At 54.0% G+C, this 24,639-nt stretch overlaps 1 protein-coding gene across 1 annotated transcript in view; it reads right to left on the bottom strand.

Annotated features, from left to right (window-relative positions):
• Window positions 1–2,289: 2,289 nt before the first annotated feature.
• Window positions 2,290–24,639, bottom strand: part of KCNC1 (potassium voltage-gated channel subfamily C member 1) — a gene marked incomplete at both ends in the record, with an annotated part of 41,054 nt that continues 18,704 nt past the window's right edge. Inside the window, 3 exons of the mRNA XM_080719833.1 lie at window positions 2,290–2,354; window positions 4,334–4,522; window positions 11,082–12,015. Coding sequence (XP_080575959.1) covers window positions 2,290–2,354; window positions 4,334–4,522; window positions 11,082–12,015 — 1,188 coding nt within the window. The remainder of the gene's footprint in view (window positions 2,355–4,333; window positions 4,523–11,081; window positions 12,016–24,639) is intronic.

The raw sequence follows: 24,639 nt of genomic DNA, 5'->3' as shown, positions 1-24,639 counted from the left end.
TTCTTAGAGTCCCTTAATGTATAGGAAAAGGATTAGATTCTCCACTATAACCCCCCAGCACACACACACACACACACACACACACACACACACACACACACATCAACATCTTGTGAACAACCCAAACAAATCAAGATCCCTAGAAGAGGACTTTACTTTTTCCAAGATGCCCTCAGGCTAACAGGGGTATTCAATGAGGTGGTCCATTGTACCAGGCCTTGCAAGGATACAGCTGGCTAAAGTCCTCAGACCTGACTGTCAAGCCCCTGCCTCTGGCTTCATCAGAAAAGTGGCCTAAGGAGGGAGATGACCACAGTCTTCATGAAGGTGGGGCGGGGGCCCTGACATTCACCCCAGATACTGCGCTCCTATCCATGTCCTCACAGGAGTCTCCTATAAAAGAAGAGCCCTGAACTTCCAAAGAACACCTCTTACTTGGAGGTGGCCTGCATTCTCTCTTCTGTATTTCTTACTTTGTTAAACAAATCTCTATGTCTTTGACTGATATGTGCTGAAATTCTTTTCCATCATGTAAGTCAAGGACCTCGCAGAACCTGAGTTGAGAAATCAACCTCCCATGACAGCCAGATTCAGGGATCCATCAATATTGGCATGATTCATGAAAACGTTTCCATGTCAAGTGAACCCCCTGGAGGATGTACTGGTGTTTATTTCAAGTCTTCAAACACCCTGCTCCTGAGAACTGCTTCCCTTCCCTGGCCCAACAGAATGTGCAGCCCAAGGGGTCACCCTGCCCATCCAACCTGCAGGGGGCAACTTCCTCCATAGGACCCGTCTTCCTCACAGCACGGCAATAGCAAGCACCTCAAGATGGGTCCTTGAAACCAGAGTAGCCACGGCCAGGACTTCCCCCAGTCCCACCACAGCGGACCAGAGGCCAGAGCGGAATCAAGACACTGCCTGAAGGCAATAAAAACCCGAATCCGTGCTTCATCTCAAAAGTCAGCTTTTTATTACCGGGGCCAGGGCCCGGGGAGGTGGTTGAGTTAAAGCTTCGTTGCTCTTTCCAGGAAATGTTGTGAGCTGCAGCGAAAGCTCGAGATGTTGCATTTTTTTTCAACTCAAGCATGTGTTTTTCAAAAATATCATCCTCCCCCCACCCCACCACTAATTTTAGAATCAGACCAAAGCCAAGCTACTGTCCTCTGTTTCTGTTAGGAAAATACTATATTTATTCAAGATGCAGAAGCGTGTCTCTGCAAACCTCCAATTGCTTCAGGAAAACAAATCTGCTTTAGACTATACAGAAACCATGATACAAAATTTATTTCATGCTCAAATTGCTTTGCATAACATTGGGCATGCAGGGTTTTTTTTCTTTTTCTTTTTCTTTTTTTTACTCTGAAGAACTAAATTGCATACAATGCCACGTTGTGCCTTGTCAAGGTGGAGGAGGAATCCCCCTCCTGTGGTCCTGAACTCTGGGTGCTCTACATCCTGGTTTTAAAGTAACACTTGGAAAAATCCATACGGTGCTGATTATTTACTATGAACAAATTGTTATGGAAGTTGGTCGCACTGGATCTACACACCAATAAGATGAGAGAATCAACCTAGGCTAGCCGCTGTCAGGGGTCTTGGAGTTGCAGGCATGCCAAACAGAGGGAAGAAGGCAGCAGTGCGAGTTTCCACAATTCTATTTTGGAGCAAAGTTCTCGGTTTCCATGTCAGAGATGAACTATGAAGTTGAGGTCAATATGACCGATGACTGACGGACTGCCCTTTTTGGAACCTTTACTCTTGATCATGTGTACAAAGAGAGAAGCAATCCATTCCCCCATCCCCTCCTTCCTCCCAGGGTTCTCCACTCCCGGAAATATACAGGTCTCTACAGAACGCTGGTACAGTTTGGCTCCAACAATGTGTGTGAAAGTAAAGAGCTTTGAAAGAAAATAGAGGACTTTTGCTTTTTCTCTTCGTTATTGTTGTTGTTTAGGGTAATCATACAGTTGCAGGGGGTCGGTGGGTTTGGTGTTGCTGGGTTTTCTGTTTAACTTCATGCAAGTCATGCTAAGGAACCCCTCCACCCCCCTCCCCAAATAAAATAAAATTTTAAAAACTGAAAAGAAGGAAAAGAAATCCTCTACGGTCAGTTACCATTTGGCCGTAGGAAAAGCTACGTCCGTCCTAGTACAATGCCTGGGCCACTCGGACTCGTCCGTCCGGCAAACCTGCATGGCGTGAATTTACTCTGTCCGAGGGTGAGGAGGGGCTGCAGGTCCACCCAGATGCTTAATAGCCACCAGTGTCCTCGGCCAAGCCGCCTGGTCAAGTCACTCTCACAGCCTCTGTCGGCATATACTTAGCAATGACAGGGCTTTCTTTGCAAAGATCTGTATGTAAAGAATACAATTAACACTTGAGCTTCTCTTCTTGGCTTTCCCATCCCGCTTGGTACTTAGTTTGTACAGAAGGAGGAGGAAAGATAAACAGCCGCATGCAGAGGCAGGCAGGTTCTTCTCCACATGGCTGGTTTCCCATGCAGCGAGCCAGCCCAGCAGCCTCCTTCTCTCCCTCCTGGGGGAACGGGTGGAGTCCCTAATTCTACTCTGCATCCCAACACCAGGACTCAAAACATCTGCAGGGCTTATGGCTCAGAATTAGCCCGAGAAAAGCAAGTCCTTGGTGGCTGTCAGGACTCCAGGAGAACAGGGGCTGGGTGCACAGAGCTGGGGTCCTTCACTCTTGACACCTAAGCCCATGTGAGCTTGAGGAATAGGTATCACCTCTGGACAGTGGTTGCTGCTGGGCTCCCGAGCTGCTACAGGGAGATGGGGCTACTTCTGGCCCACATTCCCTGGGCTTCTGGTAGCACAGTAGAAACTGTCCTGTCTGTTCTTTTAGGCCACACTGACTAACCCAACATTCAAGATGAAGAAAACAAGCAGCCCCTGAGGCCTTACTGGGCAGGGCACAGCCACTGGGTGCAGTCTCACTGTGTCTCCCTCACTCCCCAGGGTGGCCTGGCTCCTGAGCGTTCTAGAGACTCCATCTGGGAGAACACCATTGCAAAGGCGAGCAGCAGGCCCATCCGTGGACAGGGCCAAGGATGGGGCCCTCCCCACAAAGGGCAGCCTCCGCCATGCAGCACCATGCGGGGAGTGGTACGCCGCACCGAGGTCCAAGGGACCTCCAGGCAGGGCGGAGAAGCAAGGACCCGCCGAGCTCCCTGGGCACAGCTAAGTCTAGTGACCAGGAAGTCTTTCCCTCATCTCAGTGGAGGCTGTCTCTCCTCTTCTAGGTCTGCTTTGATCTTAAAGTCTGTTTTCTCTTTGAGTCTGGTCCTACTACTTTAAAGACTGGAGCAGTTGACAGAGGCCACAGGCTGCACCAACTATTCTCTCAAAAACCCAACTCCTTGTCTACCGAGCCTGCTCCCCCCATCGCATGCATTGGGTGAGCGTGTGAGGCACTCTAAGACATGCACAAGCTACCCAGCCTGTCTGCGCACCGAGAAAGGCTTGCCCCACCTTCCGGGCCTGCTGGGCCTGGAGCCTTCTGGGCCCCTCCCCAGCCTTTCCCCAGCCCATGCCCAAGCTCTGGTACAAGCTCTTCTAGCAGGGTCAGCCTGAAGTTCTGACTGCAAGGAGACCTTGAGCGAAGGCCAGCACTGGCCTCAGCCTTCACCAACCACAGGGGCGCAGACCACACTGGAGCAGTGGCCAGTGGGCACTGGCGATGGAGGTCCTGCCCACCTACATTCTCCAGGCAAAGTTCTTTACCTGCCACTAGCCACATTCTAACTGGCACCTACCTTACCTCTGCAGGGACAATGGCATCCCCAAGGCCTGAAGCTACCTCTCTCTCTATGCTCCTCCCCTACCTGTGGCTTCTCTTAAAAGGATGCCTCTTCCTTAACATGGGTCTCAGGTAGTTAAGCTTAAAGGGCTCCGGCCAAGCCAGGCCTATCTCACTGCCTTCCTCAGACAGGAGAAAGGAGAGATCATTTTGCTTTCTGGACCTAATCTGCTCCTGCCAAAGCAGCCTGGAGAAGTTAAGGCTCCTCCTGTATCCCTGGGTGCTGGTACCCCAACCTTAAGATCCTTGTCCACAGTCAGCGGGCTGTGCTAAGCCCCTTTCTATCACTTAGCTCAGTACCAACTCACAGCTGCCTGGGCCTCAGGCCTTTCTGCCAGCGTGGCATCCCACCTGGGAGAAAGAGGCTCAGACCTCCTGGGGGATTCCCTTCATCCTTGCCCCCTTAGTGTGCCTGCCTACCCCTCAGCACCCCTTGCCCGCCGCCCTGCCCACCCTCCGCAGGAGCGCGAGGCGGGCCCGGCCGATGCACGCTGCTCCAGCTTCCTCTACATACCCTTTCTCATTCCTCCACCAGGTGGGCACGCGTACTCCCCGGTTGATAAGAGGAAGCAGGGTCCGTATCTCTCGCGGGTGCCTGAGCGCGTAAAGGGCAGGCCCTCATCTGGAGTGAGGGCCTGGTCTATGTGGGGGCAGTCTTCGTTCGCCAGCGCGGCCTTCGCCACCTCCCCATTCAGTTTGGAATCTTCAAACATATAAGCAGAAGCTATTGAGACACTGAAAACTGTTTAGTGAGGGGGGGATAGGCCAGAGGTGGGGCAGTTGACAAAGGGCTCCCCATCCCTGAGGACAGAAAAGCGTGCAGGCCGCGGAGGAGGGTGCAAGGCCGGGGCCACCCGCAGGCTGCCCACGGTTCAGGGAAGAGGGGCTCCTGGGTTTGCTCAAAGTTTGCAAAAAGATGAGTTGGTGATGGGCCCAGCATGCAGAGCTGGGGGCCAGGCCCAGAGCCCAAGCCAGGGCCGATGAGACAGGATGGTGTAGATGCAGTCATGGGGAGAGGGTCAGACACAGAATTCAGGGAGAAGACAGACAGACACCCAGAAATGCTCCAGTCCAGAGAGGCGGTCACTCAGGCCCCTCTGCTGCTGACCAGAGCCTGGCTGCCTCCTACCAACATCCAGCCAGTCACTCAGGCCTCCCTAGCCCCATCCTACCCTGAGCAGCTCTGCTCCACTCTGGCTCCTCTGACCCGTTGGTTCCTGCTTTCACCCCCCCATACACTCTACCTGAGCACTCACCCACTGCCGCCAACACACACACTCCATATGGACCCCATCTGCTCATTCTGATGCCACATGTCCTGTACAGACCAGGACTGCTCACACCTATTCTTTCCCCATAAGAACCAGTCTGGTCACACAGTAACCCTGTCTCCTGTACAGACTAGGCCTGGCCACACTTTCTACTCTGTCCCCACAAGAACCCAACCTGGTCACTGTGATTCCCCATCCCCTGTACAGACTAGGTCCAGTGGCACCTTCTACTCCGTCCCACACTGGGATCCAGTCCAACCAGTCCTTGTGCTCCGTCCCCAGGCAGACCCCCACTGATCACTCAGTCCACTCGGCTCCCCACACATACCCAGCCAGTGTCTTTCCTCGCATGGCCCAGCAGGCCTGGTCAGCCGGCACAGGCACAACAGGGATGTATGCATGAGGCTGTGACGCGGGGGCATGCACGTGGGAGGAGCTCCCATTTCTGTCTCCTCTGTCAGTGTCCCTGGCAAAGCGGAGCAGATGGAGGTGTAAAAGACGACAGCGGCTGATGGGCTCAGGTGGCGAAAATTCGAGTCTCGGCCTCTGTAGTAGCCTGAGAAAGAACCCTAGAGTTCTGGGGGCACGGTGGTGGGGGCAAAGTGTGGCCAGAGCAAAGAGCCCTGCATCTCCCAACTCCAGGAGCACAGCCGTGGCGGCCTAGGGCTGGCAGAGGTGGCTCTGACTGGCCTTTGCCCCCGCCCCATCCCTCGCAGGGTCTGAGCCTACCCTGTCCTCTCTGTCCTCAAAGCAGAACCTTCCTGGCCAGGGCGGAGCCAACTTACATGCTGCATCTAGAGTAGGAGCCTCAAGAACAAGGCCTCTGGTGGAGGAAGGAAACCAACATGGGCAACTCTCCAGAAGATTCAAGGCGGGGAAAGCTCCAGACAGTCTCTACCCAACTTGACGCTCTCCCGTGATCCTGTTCACATCATGTAACTACACGCAGGAGGGATCCTTCCCCGCGTGCACACACTCGGCGTGCACGTGGGTGGGATCACCACCCGTGTACACATCATGTCACTACAAAGAGGCAGTCAGTCAAAAGAGAAATGGACCAATCAGGTTTATTCGTAAAGCAAATCCAAAAATCCCATCATAATTTTGGAACTTAAGAAAAAAAAAAGTCTCTCGTACAAGATGGCAAAGCATTTCACGTACAGTGCGTTTCTTGACAAATCCCAGGGGCTTCACTCCCAGATTTACTCTGAACCGGAAAGGCCAGTTACCGAGGAAACTCTGACACCTTGTGCGTGGGGCTGGGGGCTGCCTACCACGTGGGGCCATCACGTGCTCACAGACACGTGGGAGGGCCTTACACTCCGGTCCTTGTCTTCCTCCCCAAGGGTCTCTGGGGTGGGCAGAGGGAAAGGAAGCTGTATGGATGGGGTGTGGAAATTGGAGCCCAGAGTGCCCTGTGTGGTTTTCCTCTGTAAGAAAAGCAGCGGGCCCTCCCAGGCAGCGGCTCCCTCTGGGAGGGGAGCGAGCGCTCGCCCTGCATCTCTTGGCCCAGTCAGTGGAGGCGTCCACAGCCTGCAGTTCTTGTCCAGGGGAGGGGTCAAAGGGGCCGCCCCTCTCTGCCTCTGCCTCCACAGAGAAGATGCAGCCTGAGACCCCTCCTCTGGCTCTGAGTGCAGAGTCCCCACCCACTAGCTCTTCCCACCTGCCCCTGTGCTCCTGGGGCTCTCAAGTCCTGCAACTCTAAAGGGCCCAAGTTGGGGCAGGTTTTCCCTGGAGGGGTGGAGGCAAGCAGCAGCCACCAGGGATTCTGGGGTGGGGGACACTCCTGGAGCTTGCTTCTTCTCTCAGCTGAGGCCTTTGATTGGCTGGTTGGTTTATTTGCAGCATTCTCCCTCCCCAACTCCAGAAGGATGTGTGGAAGGGAGGAACCAAGGAAGAGCCAACTGCCTTGCTCTGGAAACCAGGGAGAAGAGCCACAGGTGCACACTCACCCAGGACTCCCCGCCCGCCCGCGCCAGCCTGTCCTTCAGATGAGATGGCAGCTAGGAGCCTCGGGTCCCACTACTTTCCAGGGGCTGGGGGCCCTGCCTCCTCTGACCCAGGGCCCCCAGCCCCCTCCTGGGACCCACAGACCTGTGATGATGAAATGGCAACATGGGCAGCATCTCAGAGATGGTTTTCAGGCTTTGAAATGGGCTGAGATGAGCATCCGCGAGAGAGTCATTTTTTTTTAAACTTTAGAGCAAGAAGAGCCTGTGTGGCCGGGCCCTCAGCCAGCAGGCTGGCTTTTCTGCCCCGTCTCCAGGCACCACCGATGTACTTACTGTTCACACCAGCCACGGGCGCCACCGGGCGCACGCAGGGCTGGGGTGGGTGTGGGGTGCTGGGCATTTCCTTGGGTATATCCCCGAGGGGTCTGCCCAGCTGGGGACTTAGGGAAAAACGTCCCGGGCTAAATGGGGACAGTCTGTGAGAGAGACAATCACGAGAACCAGCACGAGCCATGTAACAAAACGAGGAGAGAGAGAGAAACATGATTAGTGGAGAGAGAGAGAAAGACAGAATGTGAACAACACGGGAAAGGACACCATGCCTGGCCTCAGTCAGATCGCTTCTCTACCGCTTCCCCCTCAGCCCGCCTGAAGGCAACAGAGAACCTACTCCAGGTCCCAGCTGCCAGCCCTGCAGCCTGAGCCATGCACACTTCCACCCACGTCCTACTTGGTCAACTCTGCCCCAATCCCATCACCCTCCCTGCCCCAGACTAGCACCACCCCTGGGCAGCCGCTGCGGCCCAGCAGGGGACAGGTAGGGGGCCCGGAATAGGGGACTTGGGACCCTACTGCTTAAGAGAGAAACCCCTCCACCACAGGTGATCCAGAGGCCACAGCAGTGGCTGCCAGGCACCCTGGCAGGGGCTTCTCTAGGGCCTCGCTACAATACTGCTTGCTCATGGCTGGGAAGGGAGCCTGGCCTCCATCACTCCTTCCATGCCACCCCTGCACACCTACAATAAGAATCTGCAGCACTGGATGCGGCAAGACCAAGGACCAACCCATGTCACAGGTGCAGAGATGGACAAGACATACGTGAATGACATGGCGGGACAAAGGAAGTGCTCGGGGCTGCCCAGAGCGGGTGGTCTGGGCCTCGAATGCCCCTGCAGGAAGGGGCCAGCTTCCTCTGGGCCACTGGCCCCAGGCAGGCTGGCTGCCCGCTGTGAGATCCTACAGCCAAGTAATAACCGGACACTCAACAAGGACAAGATCCCTAAACACTGAGGCCATCCCAGCTGGAGCCCAGAGAAGGCAGATCATCCCTGGGACAGACACACAGACTGAGGTTTCGGGAATGACCAAGAGGTGGAGGTATGGGGGAGGTGCGGGGCCACTGGGAGGCCCTGCTTCCATTCAAGGCCTGACAAGATGCTTTGTGGCCTCTAACCCAGGCTTTAGAAAGAGAATGGGAGAACCCTAGGTTGTATGAAGCAGTTTGGCCAGCCTTGGGAAAGGCCTGTGGGTGCATCTCGCTCCTGCAATTCCTGTAGGGTCTGTGCTCTGTCTACCACCACGCTACCTTCCTTGCCTCTGGCCTCTCCCTCACTCTCTCAGAAACTCCCACGCCATGCCCACCTAGGCACATAGCTCCAGACAGACAAGGCAACTGGGAAGGGAGGCTGGCATGCGAGGTGAAGGGGGAGCTCCCTTGGAGCCACATCCTCGGGGTGGTGGCTCATCCGTGTCTCACACACAGGCTTTTGACAGGAGGCGTGTGCTGGTGAGGGATGAGGCTCAGGGTGGGACAGGGTCTCAGAGCCAAGGGAGGCAGTCTGAACATCAGGCCAGCACTGGCACTGCCAGGGCGAAATGAGCGCTGGGGGAGGAGAGTGGGATGGAGTATGGGGAGAGGGGGTCGGAAGGGAAGTGGGAGGGCCCCAGCATCTGGGTTCCAGAGAGCAAGCTTGAGTTGGCACCAAATACACCCTCAGCCATAAGCCTGTCCAAGCCCGAGCTCTATGGGACCCTGAAGCCCAGAACCAGGGCTGCCAAGGTGAGGAGGAGCTGCAGGACCCAGGGGAATCCCACAGGAGTGCATGGGCTTGTGGGTCTGCTGCAGCATGGGGAGAGGGCTTGTGTCCCTGGGACCACTTGTGTGTGTGTGTGTGTGTGTGTGTGTGTGTGTGTGTGTGCACGCGTGTCACACACCCTCGGCACATAGATCTCGTTATCACTGTCTAGACATACAGAAGAGTTGGTGGGTGCCTTCCTGGAGTGAACTAGAATCCCTGATAGGCTGACATGGGGCTCCCATGCTTTGGGGCACCAGTCCTAAAAGATGGAGTGTCAGGGAGGGTGTGCTGGAAGGGCCAAGTCATGCTATGGTGTTGTTCTTCAGGCCGAGCACTTCTGTGGGGCCCACAGTGGAGCAAGATGCTAGGCCAGCAGAGGAGGGAGGCAGGGGCTTCCCACAGATGGAATTGTGACTTGAGATTCCTGTTCAGCCACTGGCCCGGCCCAGCCCAGCGCACTGGCCACGTTTCTCTCAAGTACCTACAGGAATCCCAGGGAAGGGAGGGTACTAGTGATACTGCTCTAGCTGGCATCTTTGTGGGATGAAGCCAAGATGAGGTCAGGATGGGTCAGAGAGCATGTCAGCGGGGAGGGAGACCAATCATCCACTGGGGAGGCCACCCAAACCAAGGGGAAATGTCCTCACAGGGTCTGAGCTAGTCTGCAGCCCCTGCCAGACCTGGGCTCAGGGGCGTCCTTCACAGACTAACTGCTCATGACAACCTCACACTCACCAGGTACTCGCTAGCTCAGTATTGTCACTCTTCTCTGGGTCATCCGATCCTCTGAGATCCCTGTGTCCACAGAATAAGTCGATGGTATTCCATGGGTAGAGGTAGACTATGGGCTTTATATCTTCGGACCAGAGCCCCATGATCAACTTTATGTGCTATGTGCAGGTTCTCATAAAACTGAGATAGTCCCATAACGAACCACTAGCCATGGAATATTAGAATATATCCCATGGTGACTAGTATTGTTTCATGGCCCCCCTCCCCCCAGCCCCAGTGAATTCACGGGAAAGTGGTTGTACACTGGTTGGGATATCGAGTATTGCTGCTGCTGTCCCTACTGCCAGATATGGGGACAGCCCTTGGTGGGAGACTGTCGCTGGTCTGTAGTGCTTTCATCTAAGCTGCCCAGGGTGGTGGCCCCCTCTAGTCCTTTGCTCACCAGCCGCTTCCATCAGAAGGTCATCAGAAACTCCCACTGGACCATCAACCCAAACAGACAACGTGAAAGCCAGAGTCACTCCAACAGGTTCCTAAAGATAAATGCTAAACTCTAGAGTGGTGGTAGAAGATGAGTTGGTTCGGCATGCTATGGGGTAAGTAAGCTTGTCACAGAGGGCTAGGGGCATCTCCTAGGAAAGACCTGGAGCTAGACAGCTACAATCAGAGCAGGGATTCTACTCAGCTATGGAGACGGCTCTGTTGGGGCTGAGAATCCTTGCTACCGCCTTTGCAGGGACCCTCCTGCCCGGATCCCATGCACCATTTTTGCTGGCTACACAGCCTGAAGGAACTGTGTTAAGGACCAAATCAAAAGCTGTCTGGCATCTGCAAACCGTACCCGCCCCCGCCCTGCCCCAACACTGAATCAGTAGCCTGAGTCAGAGACTCAGGCCTGACTCCTGCCCACCTAAGCAGCAGCCCCCTGGACTCCTGCTAAGAGAGTCCTCAGCAACTTCACGGCCCATGTGGTCTCTTTGGAACATCGGGAGACCAATGGCATCAACCTCCTTACCCAGAGCCACCAGTGAGGTTCCTCTAGCAGGCTCTCGCCTTCCGAATTTGGCCGCCCGGCATCTCCTTGGGCCCCCAGGCTCCACAACTCAAGAATGAGTGCAGGGTCCGGGGTCGCCCACAGAACTAAGGAAGCAGTCTGACTGAATCGGGAATCATCACTACAGGGGCGGAGGTGAAAGGTCAGATCGACATGCCTCTAAGAGGTTTCCTACCTGCTCTGTTAATTTCTAAAATTTCTTCCTGGGCCAGCGGACATGTGTCACTCTGAGTACTGTGGTGTGGAGAGTTTACGACAGATTTACAATAATTAGGAGATCCCAGCTGCGGTGGCCGTGGAATATGCTTCTTTTTTTTCTTTGGTAGTTTCTGCTTAGCCATGGCTAAGGAGTAGTACATCCCGAAGTTGTTTACGATGACAGGCACGGGCATGGCGATAGTCAGCACGCCTGCCAGAGCACACAGTGCTCCCACCAGCATGCCGGACCACGTCTGCGGGTACATGTCTCCATAGCCCAGCGTCGTCATGGTGACTACAGCCCACCAGAAGCCAATGGGGATGTTCTTAAAGTGCGTGTGCTCGCTGGCACTGGGGTCGTTGGGCTGGGCCCCTATCCTCTCAGCATAGTAGATCATGGTGGCGAAGATGAGCACGCCCAGGGCCAGGAAAATGATGAGCAGCAGGAACTCGTTGGTGCTGGCGCGGAGCGTGTGGCCCAGGACCCGCAGGCCCACAAAATGGCGGGTCAGCTTGAAGATGCGCAGGATGCGCACGAAGCGGACGACGCGCAGGAAGCCCAGGACGTCCTTGGCAGCCTTGGAGGACAGGCCACTCAGCCCTACCTCCAGGTAGAAGGGCAGGATGGCCACAAAGTCAATGATGTTGAGGGAGTTCTTGATGAACTCAACCTTGTTGGGGCAGAAGACCACGCGCATGAGGAACTCAAAGGTGAACCAGACCACGCAGACGCCCTCGATGTAGGTGAGGAAGGCCTCCGTCTCTGCTTCCCGGTAGTATCGCACCTGGGTGCCGTTCTGAACGTTCTCGATCTCCGTCTTGTTCACGATGGGGTTGAAGCGCTCATGGGTCTCCAGGCAGAAGGTGGTGATGGAGACCAGGATGAAGAAGAGGGAGGCAAAGGCCACATACTGTGGGCAAGAAACACACAGTGTCAGAGGGGAGGCCCTCCCACCCAGAGCGGAGAAACCTGGGGTGCCTTGAGTTGGGTCCAAGCAGAGGGCCAGACGAGGGGAGAGGCCTACACAGGGCCCCTTCCAACAGGACCCCAAAGCCATGCCACATTTCCCTGCAGAGTGTGAGCCAGGAGGCAGTGTGGCCGGCTGGTTAAACCTGCCTCCTTCATCTTCCATGCTTGATCTCCCCCACTGTCAGCCAGACAGTACAGCCCTGGTGGCCACCAGAGCCAGCAGGGGGAAGGAGCCTGGGTCCCTAAAAAATAGGTCCACTAATTACCCTCATCAAACTATTATCTGAGTGGGAAATAAATCTCTTGTGTCAAGCTACTACAATTTGGCAGGAACTTGTTAAAGAATTTAGCTACTTTGACTCATAAAAGAATTTAGCTTCCTTGACCTACCTTGCTAGGGCTGAAGTTTTTGCAAGGAAATGAGAGGGGGCAGCTGTAGTGGAGTCGGGCCCTTTGCAGGCCGTGCCATCTTTCTTCCTTTCAGCTCCAGTCTGTTCACATCAAGGAGTGCCAAGGCCCCACCTGCACCCACAGCAGGAGGCAGCGGGCAGCTCCAGCAAATATTTTAGTTTGTATGGATGCTTCCTGCCCTGCCCCACGGGATGTGCCATGGGAGTTCCAGAACAGCCTGGGTTGACCATGACCAAGGGGCTACGTGGACCTTCCCAACCACATTCTGCACTAGGGAAGGGAAGCAAAAGGGGGAAGGGACAAAGCCGGTGTTTCAGAATGACAGCGCGAGAGCAGTCTTGAGAGATGATATGTCCCAAGATACAGATGGGAAGCCTGAGGCCAGGAAGCAGGAAGCGACCCGTCCGAGCTGCCTATTACAGTATATTAATAGTCTGTTGGTTTTAGAGCATTGTGCAATTTTCCAAACCTTTTCTCCAGGTTACTATCACATGTGACCTATAAGTACCCTTATTAAGCATCAACCTATTCCTCCTTTTCACTCACTCATCCTCCTCCTTCCTTCTTAGCTCTCTCTCCCTCCCTTCCATCCATTTATACCTCCTTACTTCCATTCACAATTATCCATCCACTAACCCTTCCTTCTGTTTTCTCTTCCTCCCTCCTGTTCTTCCATCTATACACCCAGTCATAATCTTCCCTACTTCATTTGTTACTTCCTGTCATCCTTTTTCTCCTATTCATTGTTCTTCTTCCCTTCCCTCTTTTCACTACCCCTCCTTCCCTCCCTCCCACCCATCATCCATCCATCCACCCATCCTTTCTTCCTGCCACTCCTAGCCAGGCACCAGGTAATGCCCAGCACAGAGCAGAACTGGCCTCCGGGAACTCCCTGCCTGGCTAAGAGTGGAGGCCGCCTATGGAGACAAGTGCAACGCAGGGGACCGAGAGCTGAGCCCTCAACCAGACGAAGCCGGTAGAGCTGAGGAAAGGCACAAGTGACCTGTGCACCCTTGATGGGGGCAGAGGAGACACTTAAAGCCATGTCTTCTGACTCCAGAAAGCTCTTCTTTCAGAGTCCAGAGTTGAGACCTAGGGGGCCACAGAGGAAGACCAAGAAAGCAAAGTTGAAGCAACTGCAGGACGCCGCCATCTCTGGCTTCAGCTCACCTCACTTCAGGGTCCTCCCAGGACCTGCATGCCCAAAGCTCTTGGAACTCAAAGGCGCATCCTGAGGCTGGGGATGCAGCTCAGTGACAGAGCACTTGCCTAGCATGCAGAAGGCCCTGTGTTCAATTCCCAGTAACTAACGCACACGCACACGAACACGTGCATGCACATCCCCATCTGCTGGGTATCTGGTCCCTAACTTCCTCTGGGGACCCCATCTTGGAACTTGGCATTCACAGACTCCCTAAGGACAGGTCATTCACCCCAGCCATGGCTACCCATGAGAGGAGAGGAACAGTCTCCTGTGAGGGTCTGAGGGAGGCTCAGAGGCACACCCCTGCACCCTGGGCTCCTGATCTTGACCAACAGCTGGAGCAGGAGGTGACTCCTTTCCTGGCCGCCCCAGGAGTCAGAGCATGCTCTTCCCAACCTCTCCTGCATCCATCCTCCTCTGTGTCTTCTCTCAACAGGGTCACTGCTGTCACGACAAGTTTTAGGCTTCAATTTCAGCCACAGAGTTCCAGAGGGAGCCACTCACAAGACTCTTGGCTCTGCCCTTGCCAGATGCCCATGCTGCCCACAGAGAAAAGCCTGGAACATAAGGATCTCCATGCCCTAGCATCATTTCACCTTTCAGGGTCCTCTCTCTACATGCACCCGACACTCGCTCCACAGGCAGATGTCTCCCATTTCTGACCACAGCGCCTCCACCACCTCCATGGCTTTGTGCCTGTGATTCCTTCTACAGGATGGTGCTCCTGCCAATCTCCATCTGGGAAAAGCCCATGCATCCTTCAATGCCCCGTTAATATCCCTTCCCCTGGGGTGAGGCTCCCATTGGCACTGTGGTCCTTAGAAGGCAGCAAAATGAAGGAACTCCCACAGGGTCTCTACATCCACCCTAGGGAGGCCAAGAATCTGCTTCCAGCCTGCTCAGGCTCTTTACTGCTTAGGAAGTCTCATGGGAGTAACCCAGATGGGCTGTGATATCCCGAGAGCCTTCTAACTCTGATGTGCCCTTGCAGGCCCTCAAGGAGTTCCCATCTGATACTCACCCTCACACTACAGATCCTAAAGAGGAAACTAAGGCCCAGAAGGAGGTCAGCCATAAAAGATTAATGTAGGAAGTCCTTTGTTATTAGAGACAAATGGACATCCTGGTCCCCTCTGCCCAAGGGATGGAATAGAGTAGGCTGGGAGGTAGGCAGCAGAAGCCAGGGCTGGAGCCAGACACTAAAGCTTCTTCTCCAAGAAGAGCTGGAGGGATGGAGGCTGGACTCCCTGCACACCTGCCTTTTTGGGTCTGCTTTGGCTACCACAATGCCTGACCATCTCTGTCACAGACAGTGCCTGGTGGCATCAAGTGGGCCTTCAGAGGGATGTAGAGGGAGCGTTCCTTCTTGCTCAGACCCCAACACTCTCCTCACCCAGAGCCTAGAAGGGCAGCCAGCGATACAGGCAGGCAAGAGCAGCAAAAGGCTGGCACCCTCTGCTCGTGCCCAGGGATGAGCAAAGGAAGGAGAGAGGGAAGAGCTACCAGAGCTTGAGGACCTACCATGTGCCTCCAATCCTTAACACCAACCTGGTGGAAAAGGCAATCATATCCCACTATATCAAAAAGCCAGGTGCTAAGAGGTTCAGGGACTGAGTCGAGGTTGTAAAGCTGGTGAAGGTGAGATGGGAACCAAGCATACTGAGCTCAAGGAACCGTGCACTTTCACCACCAAGCTCTTGAACACAGCTGCACACACTTTGTAGCTAGCCGCTGATTGTGTATGAGTGGTTCCATCTTGGAGCTTGGCAACCACAGCCCAATCTCCCCAGGAGCAGGTTAGGCGGTTGCCTGTGACAGAGCAGGGGCACCTGGATCCGCAGGTGGGAGCCCAGCCACACCCACCTGAATCATTCTTAGGCTTCTTGCCCAGGACTCACTAGCACTTGGGGCAGGAGCAGCCCCAGGTGGGAATCAGTGATGACAGCAGCTTTGGGCAGTCTCGAACGCCCAAGCTTGCATCCCCACCTGGCCTTCTCCTTGCTGGCCTTGGGGGGAGAAGACCTGGAGCTCAGCCACAGGGCAGGGGAAGGCCACGGGCATGGGCATGAGGACTCCCTAAGATCTGCTGAGCCCCGGCAGGGAGGGAAGCCTTGGAGCAGCCTCTGCAGCAACCGTGGGCTTGTCACTCCCAGGACAAGGGTCAGGGGCTGCACCTCACATGAGCTGTCACCTCCCAAACTCCACTCACCCAGAGACATGGAATAGTCACCTGTGGACCACACACTCCACCCACAATGCACAGCCACCCACCCCCTGAGCACGGACACACAAACTAGGATACAGTATCTATGCCACACACAGAGAACACAAGGAGCTCACGTAGAGCGTACTGAGACAAGTCACTGCACACCAACTAGACACGCAGGTGCTGTGCTGAAAGGCACTCACGAGCATGCGCACGCACGCTCAGTGCACACAGATGCTGCCGTGGCAGCCTCACGCAGCGTACCCACCAGGAACACACACAGACCCCAGGCACTGCCGCTCCCCATCCTGCCCCCTCTGGGAGGTAACTGTCACCTCTCTCCCACCAGCTACGCACTGCCTCCTCAGGAGAGGCCAGCTTCCGATTTCCTGTCCCCAGGCCCTGCTCATCATCTGTGGGCTTCCCAAATCCTGTCACCTGCCAGGCTGTCTCCTTTCTCCACCCACCCTGGCAGCAGCTGAGCCCCACCACACCCAGGACCAGTCCCTCCTGCCAGGTCAGTCCCTGGTCTGTTAATCTGACTGGAGGCACAGAGGGAGCTTTTCTGGGCAGTCCAGGGGCGACTCTCACCCCAGCTGGCCGGCTCAGTGGCCGCCCTGTAAAAATTCAACACAACACAGGCGAGATCGCCTGACAATGCACCATAAACCCAAGCTGGTAGTTCCTGGCTCTTTTTATTTTTTATTTTTTTCTAGAACCTAATCACTAACCGTGAGAGACCCACCAATTGTGTTCTAGAAAGTGGTAGCCATGGCAACAGAACGAGGCATCCCATCTCTATGGTAACCAGGGTGGTGAGGCTGTTGGCTGTAAAGTCAGACAAACCTACTAACGATCTGTTGACTTAAGAAGATGTTTTATAAATCACTAAGTTATTTTTATCATAACCCCACCCGTGAAACCATAAATCAGAAAGGCAATTACTATCTATTAAAATGACCAATATGTGCTATGACTTTCATTTATGAATTATTTATGCCACAGTCATCTTTAGAAAATTGCACTTGCCTTTCAGAGCTGTTCAGGGGTTTGCCATGGGGATCCGTGTTCTTGCAGTTTGGCACTCCAGGAGCAAAGCGCTGGCAGAAATGTGGTGCAGGGACCACATTCTGGACTGGCGGCTCACTTGCTATGTGACCTTGGCAAGTCATGTCTCCTCTCTGGACCTTAGTTTCATCAAAGTTAAAGTGAGGTTTGGACTTGGTTCCTCCTGCAGATGCTCAGGCAGAGCAAGGTAACAGGCCATGGGGCATATGATGGCTAATCAGGGGAGCCCTGGCTGATGTCCAGGCCCCAGGCCCCCAGAGGCTTCAGGTCAATTTTTCCACCTAATTAAATCTGCCCAGTGGGGGGGGGGGGTGTGGCGTTTGAGTTAATCCATGCGGAGTCAGTGATGCAAAGCAGACAGAGATGGCCAATTGTCCTAAATAAATTGTCAGTTGAGTCAGGTTTGGAAACTGAATTAGACTCATCTGGACCTCCTTGGGCTGGGCGTACCCACAGTGTGCTTGACTGGCCAGGCCTTGAGGAGCGTGAGGGGAGGGGGCTTTGGGGGTGTAGGCCCTTTTCTGTGCCACACAATGCTTCTGTCAAGTGGAGCACTGTGTGGGCCCTGGGCTGCTCCCCTGCTGGGATCCTCCACCTTCCTCTGCTGGCTCCTGCTCAGGCAGCAGTGGGCGTGAGGAGCTCCCTGTGCTCTGGGCGGGTGGCAGAGGGGGCCCAAGCAGCATGCGCATGCAGAGCGTGCCCTGTGGGAGCCTGCTGGGGAAGTCTGCGTCGGGGAGGGCATCCGGGAGGCAGCATGTGATGTGGACAGGTGTGTGCACAGTGGAGGTGTGTCATCCGTGTATGCAGCCTGACTCCAGGCCTATGCATAAGTTTTATGAAGTGGTCATTGTGTCTGGTGTATGTGACTCGTGTGGGCTCTAGAAATGTCAGAGGGACCTGTTTAAGGGGTGTGTGTGTTGCATGTGTCTATGGAGACATTCCTGGGACGGGGTGTGTATGGGGCTATGGATGGTCTGTGGTGTGTATGGACCTTGTATAGGGTTTGTTGAGTTTGTGTGTACATGCATACAGACATGTACAGCTTTGTGGTATGTGTGTGCATGGTTGCACACATGGATAAGGATATATATGGTTTGTGGTATGTACATGTATGAGGCTGTGCAAATACTGATGAATGTGCATATTACAGGGACATGGGTGGTTTGTTGTATATATGTGTATGTATGCACACATTGGGGGCTATGTATGAGGTATGGTATATGCCTGGGTGTGTGCATATACAAAGTCATGTGTGGTTTGTGGTATGTATATGCATGTGTGAGGGACTATGCATGAGGTATGGTATGTGTGTGTGTATATGCATAGTGTGTTCACATTCGGGGAATGTGTGGCCTGTGGTATGCATGTTTGTGTATGGGGCTATGTAAGGGATACAGCATGAGCATGTGTGTGTATGGGTACATACGAATAGGGCTGAGGTGTGGTTTGTGGTGTGTGTGCATACATGGGTCATCTAGGAAGATCAGGGTCTAGGTGGACACACCAGACACGAGTTCTCTGTGTCAGATCTCAGCCCAGGGTCTTGACCATTTTCCATGCCAACAATGGTCAGTCACACACTAGCCCAAGGAGAAAAGGGACAGACAGGGTGGGTGGGGAAAAGATTCCTGAGCTGGACCAGGGGAAGGTGTTCAGGAGAAAGGGCTACGTGGCTCAGAATCCCCTCGCCCCCCACCCTGACGCTCTCAATCCTGGGGTCCAACCTGTGGAGCCAGGACCAGAGAAGGCAGTGGCCATACCTCAGAAAACCCAGACACCCAGACAGAGGGACAGCTGCCTATGTCACTGAATTTATCCTATGACCCTAGACCTAGGTCATGTTTGGAAAGGGACACCCTGGCAGCTGGAAAACATAAGGTAGCAGAGACTCTCAGGGTGCCAGCACCCCGAGATGCACATTTTTTCACCTTGGGGAAATTGAAATATATTATAACATGCCTAAATCCTTAAGACAGTATTTTCTCAATGTGGTCATATTATTGAACTAATGGCATGTCTTAAATTGGTAGTATCTTGAACTTGTGGAAACATGATCCTTAGAAATTTAGAGGACTCTGTGAAAAAGCCACCCCGGGGGTAAGCATGGAGAGGAGGCAGAGTGAAGAACAGGACTTGCCCAAGATTGCAGGTTCTCAGGGCAACCGGACATGGGAACCACGTTTTCCTGTGACCTCTGCGCCAGGCTCCAGCATGGCTTTGCCACTGTGGCCTCCGAGACTTTGCATGGGCAGTATCGGCATAGGCACCATCCTTCCCATCCCCCAGGACTCTTGGATCCCCAGGCACCACGTGCCTCTTGAATCCCAGGCAAAAACAACTCAGGTCTCTATGTCAAAGGAGACAGCATCTGGGGCAGAAATGACAGGTCCTAGAAACTGAACCAACCTGAGTTTCAGGCCTGGCTCAAATGAGTGACCTTGGACAAGTTCCTGCCTCTCAGGTGCTGTTGTGACAAAATGAAACAACACATGGGGAGTGGGGGACTGCTCAAGCCCCTTGTTGTTCCCACAGACTGAGCCTCTCACTCCTGCCCCAGTCTTCCCATCACAACCTGGCGGCATCAGGGCCAGAATCTTATGGCCATGGAATAGGAACCACTGAGCTATGAGGTGCCTGGGAAACCGAGGCAGGAAACATTGTCACTGTCCTTCAGAGAGCCACCTGTGCCCACGCTCAGCCCCTGGGATGCGAGTGAAGCCAAGTTCGCCTTCTGCCCAGTTGGCCAAGCGCCACAGTGCCCAAGGCTGTCCTGCAAGGCCAGGCATGGTCCAGAGCACAGAGAAGGGGCACTTGCTGAGGGAACAGCCTCAGAGAACCCCAGGGGACAGGGTCAGAGGAGAAGTCTCCAGATTTAGCAACACGGAGGCGTTGGTGGGGAAGGAAGGAGGCAGGAGTGGGCAGAGGCCTGTGAGGGGCCAGCAGCAGAGGTGGAGGTGCGGGGGAAAGGCACTGAGGTGGAGTGAGATATAAACGCTGTCCCTGCCCCACACCCAGACACTTGGGTTCCACAGGTCTGGGCAGGAGCAGAAATGTAACTTTGATTTGTGCCCTGGGTGTTCTGATGCCACCAAGCCCATCTTGGCATCTGGGATACATGAGGCCAGATGAGACCCAAGTGCCAGACAGCTCTGCTGCACAGGGACCACGTTGGCCACTGGACAACAGAGGCCAGGATTCGCTTCAAGCCCGAGTTCCAATCCCAGCCCCACCACTTACAGGACAACTGCTGGCAAGCAAGCTCTTGGAGACTTGGTGCGTCATTCTTAAAACGGGGTCAATTATAACACAGTCCAGGAAGTAGGACCAAATTGAGGGTGTAGAGGGAATGGCCGGGGCCTGCACCTTCCCCAGATCTAGCAAGAAATTCTGGGGTCAGGAGAAACCCCAGACACCCACGTGGGTATCACAGGAGTCGGGCCACCAGAAATGTGTTTCATTTTATGCTTTTTCCCCCCTAGTTTGTTCTGTTCCTGCTACCACTGTCTGTTGTTAAATAGACCGGGAGCAAGTGACAGCCTTGTGGGAGCTGATGCCCTGGGCCTCACAGCCTGCTCCCTATGGGTGAGGCCAGGCCACATCTAGACCCAGCATTGTGTCCTGCAGTCAGAGAGGGACTTGGTCCTCATGGTTACAGGGCTTCCATATGAGCCCTGCCTTGGGGCCATCAGGACATGGCTCAGGGGGAAAGGACACCCAAGGTCACAGGATGCGTCTGGGCTGAGCTAGGGCTGCCTGCCGACTTTCCAGTCCAGCTCTGGGTGGGTAGAAAGATAAAGCTTCCTGGTCTTGAGCAGGCTCTGCTTCTAGTGCTCTCCATATACTGGCTCATTTAAAACTCATGCCAGCCCAGTGAGGCGGGCTCCATTACTACCACTCCTCCAGTGAGGACTCTGAGGTCTAGAGAGGGAAGATTCTTGCCGAGGTCTCAGAGCCCTGAGCGGCAGGGTCAGTCCAGGCCTGCCCAAGGCCCTCACTTTACAGCCTCCCATAAGCTCCTCTAAGCAGCCAGACAGGTGCACATGGGCCACAGGGCACATGGTCCAGATGAGACCACTCCAGTTTGATTCCAACCTTTGTCAGTCACCAGCAGGCACAGCAGGTACAGAGGACTTGGGGGGAGTGGGGCCGTGATCTACCAGGGTGGCTGCAAACAGTCCCACAGGCCAGGAAGGCCCTGTTAGGAGCCAGCATCCTCCATATTCCTGTGTAGACAGTAAAGCCAGAAGATGACAGGGTCTCCCTTCACCCTCCCAGTAGCAACTCAGACTCAGAGATATACCAGTACCCCACAAGGGACACACCCCTCGTATGTCAGGACAGGCCTGTGTCTGCTGCTGTCCCTGACTGCTTTCTGTCAGTAGACGAGTCGTGCCATCCTTTGACACTTTTTCTCTTTTGCACTGACTGCCAGGGAGCTCAGCTCAATTTGGTACCCAATTCTGAGTTAATCCTTTACTTGGGTTTGGGGTATAGCTATTTCTTTGTTTTCTTATTTATTCTCTATTCTTAAGGATTCTCTGGTAGGTATGTCTTATGTGTATCAAACCTTTGATTAAGAAAGCCACGGAGTGGAAAAAGGTATACATGAATGAGACCCTCAGATCAGGAATTAAGAAGGAGCTCCATATAGGACATACAGGCCACCCAAGGGGCAGTTCCCTCCACAGTGACCCCGAGACAGATGTCTCCATTGGCCACCTACAATGTTGAGATGTTCAGAAAGCCACTCATCCTTTCTTTGGATGCCTCTGAGATACACGCATTTGTTTCTTGAGGCAGCCAACCTCACTCTTTCTCATGGTTCTGCCCTCTGGGATGCTGGGCACATACCTGTTTCTCTTCCATCCCATGGCAGCCCCACCTACACCTGCAGATAGCCCCAGGATGCGCCCTGAGCCAGCACTCCGGCAGACCAGGTTTCCTCTGCTTCCCCAGACCCCCCTTCCCAGGATCCCCTGCTCTGTTTTGGGGCCTGTACGTGCTAAGCTCTCATCATGTGGCCAGTGGAGCCCACACTGCACCCCTTGGGGTCCTCAGTGCCCCCTTTCTCAGAGGAGCATTTAGGTTTGTTGAGCCTCACGGACCTTTGCCATGAAGTAATAATTGCCTGCTCAGAGAGGCCAAATGCTAAACAAACATCATCCCATTTGCCTCTCTAACCTCTCTGAAGGAGGTACTATTACTGCCCATTCTGCCGATAAGAACACTGTGGTTCAGAGCAGCAAAATTGCCCCAGGTCACTTGGAAGTGGCCAGCAAGAACTAAAACCAGCTCTCTCTGACTCTAAAACTATTATGCTCTAGGACTTCTTATCACAACTTTCTTTCACATTCATCCCAGGTGGTCCAGAAGGGAGACACCAGTCTCCCCATTACAGTGAGAGCTTAGCATGTGCAGGCCCCAAAACAGAGCAGGGGAGCCTGGGAAAGGGGGTCTGGGGAAGCGGAGAAGCCTGGTCTGCCAGAGTGTTGGCTCAGGGCGCATCCTGGGGCTACCTGCAGGTGTAGGCAGATAGCGCCAGGGGGCACAGCCTTCACTTCACAACATGCCTTTACACTTTCAATCTCATAGGAAGACCATGCTCGCTCGCTCTCTCTCTCTCTCTCTCTCTCTCACACACACACACACACACACACACACACACACACACACACCTGGTGTGTGTGAGGTGAGAAAATTGAGCCTCAAGCTCCACGGAAGAGCTAGGAATGGAGTCCACCAGGATTCTACTGGGAACCCCCCCAGTGCCCACTTGTATCAGAAGGGATCCTGACTCTCAAGATGTATGTGTGTGTGTGTGTGTGTGTGTGTGTGTGTGTGTGTGTGTGTCCATAAGTGTGTTTAGGGGAAGGAAATTAAAAAAATAGCGCTAACAAAGTGGTGGACACAGCCTGGGAGAGACCTCAGATGGCTGCCCACCAGGGGTCCTTCCAAAGGATATTTACTACTTACTGGAGGCCTGTGCAGGGCACTGGCTGTAGGGTGAGAAAAATAACCCCAGGTCATGGTGGGGGACTGCTGCTTATCATATAGCCCTTAGAGCCAATGTGTACCTATATGTGGTGACAAAAGCTTCCAGAGGAATGTACAGGCGCCTGACAGGGCTTCAATAAGCCTTGGGGATAGAAAGTGACAACTGTGTAAGGAAGAGCATTCCAGGCAGGGAGAGTAGGGACAATTCTCCATCCTCATGTTTCTGGACTCATCATGTCCAACACCACTGATCACTGATCCTGTCTGCTACACTTGCCAAGACCCCACAGTCTCTTGCTTTTCTTTCCACCTCATTGATGGCTCTTTCTCGGTGTCCTTTGCCAGACTCTGCCCCTCAGCCTCTATCAGAGTGCCTTTGAGCATCATCCTGCCTCCTCCTATACCCACCCCCTTAGTGATCGCCGCAGTTACATGACTTCAATCCCATCTCCATCAAAGAGCACACTCTCAAACCTTCCTCTCTGGCCCAGCACTTTCCCTGAACTCAGGACAACTGTCCAATTCCCTGGCATCTCCAGGGTCAATTCTAGCAGCTAGCTCAGACTCAGCATGTCAGCGGAACCCCTGAACACCCCTGCACCCCCGCACCCTTCTCCAGCTCATAAGGTAGCATCTCCATCCTTCCAGGACATTCTTGCCAAAAACCTTGCAGTCATCCTTGACACCTCTCCTCTGTCACACCTCACATTTAATCTGTAAGGAAATCCTGGTGGCTCTGCTCAAAACTAAATCCAGACTCTGAGCCCTGCCCCCTCCCCCACTGCTGCCACCCATGTCCCTGTCATTGCTACCCCCCACTAGGTTGTGCTGGTGGTCTCTTAACCCGTCTCCTGGTTTCCCACATTCCTGGTGCTCTAGGATTGTTGGCAACACCATAGCCAGATGATCTTTTTTAAAATATACATTCACTTGCGTCATTTCTCTGCTCAAAACTCTGCCAGGGCTCCCCGTTTCTCTTGGAATAGAAGCTTGGGTCCTTGCAATGGCCTGCAGACTCCTGCTTGGCCTGTGCCTTCATCACCCCTCCACCCTCCTCTCCTCCACCTGTTCCCTCCAGCCACACCCATAACAGCACACTTGTCCCCTAAATGTGCCTGCCTTGGGACCCTGGGACTGGCTGCTCCCCCTGCCTAGGAGGCCTTTCCCCTGGCATCCTCATGGCCCATTCCCTATCTCATGAGGCCTACTCCCACCACCCTAATTAGAACCTCAACTAGCACCACCAGGAATCTGATTTTCCTTTCTCTTTCTCCCATGGCACAAATTATCTTCTAAAATGCTAACTTTCCCCAGCTTTATTGAGGTATAATTTACCTACAGTAACACTCACCCACTTTGCATCCAGTTGGATGAGCACTGGCAATCTGTACCCTCTAATTTACTAACTTTTCCTGTTTAGTGTTTGTTTCTCTTCCCCCCCCCAGGTCAGGTCTATGAGGTAGCTGACTCTAGGGGTTTGGCCTGGGTCTGTCTGAAGATCCAGCCAAACTCTTCAACCAGTAGGCGAAGGGAGGTCCCGTCCCCAGAACAAGGGGGTGCAGTTCGGCACAAATGTGGCTCCCCATCTGTGCACACAAGGTCATGGGCATATGTCCTAGGTCGCATGCCTCAATCCCTGTCTGTGTAATGGTTTCTCCCTGCAGCCTTTTTTAGGAAGCAAG

The sequence above is a fragment of the Muscardinus avellanarius genome, assembly GCF_963383645.1.
Source record: "Muscardinus avellanarius genome assembly, chromosome: 1".
Lineage (NCBI taxonomy): Eukaryota > Metazoa > Chordata > Mammalia > Rodentia > Gliridae > Muscardinus > Muscardinus avellanarius.
Note: the sequence above shows the minus strand (reverse complement) of the source record. Positions and strands in the feature narration are given on the sequence as shown.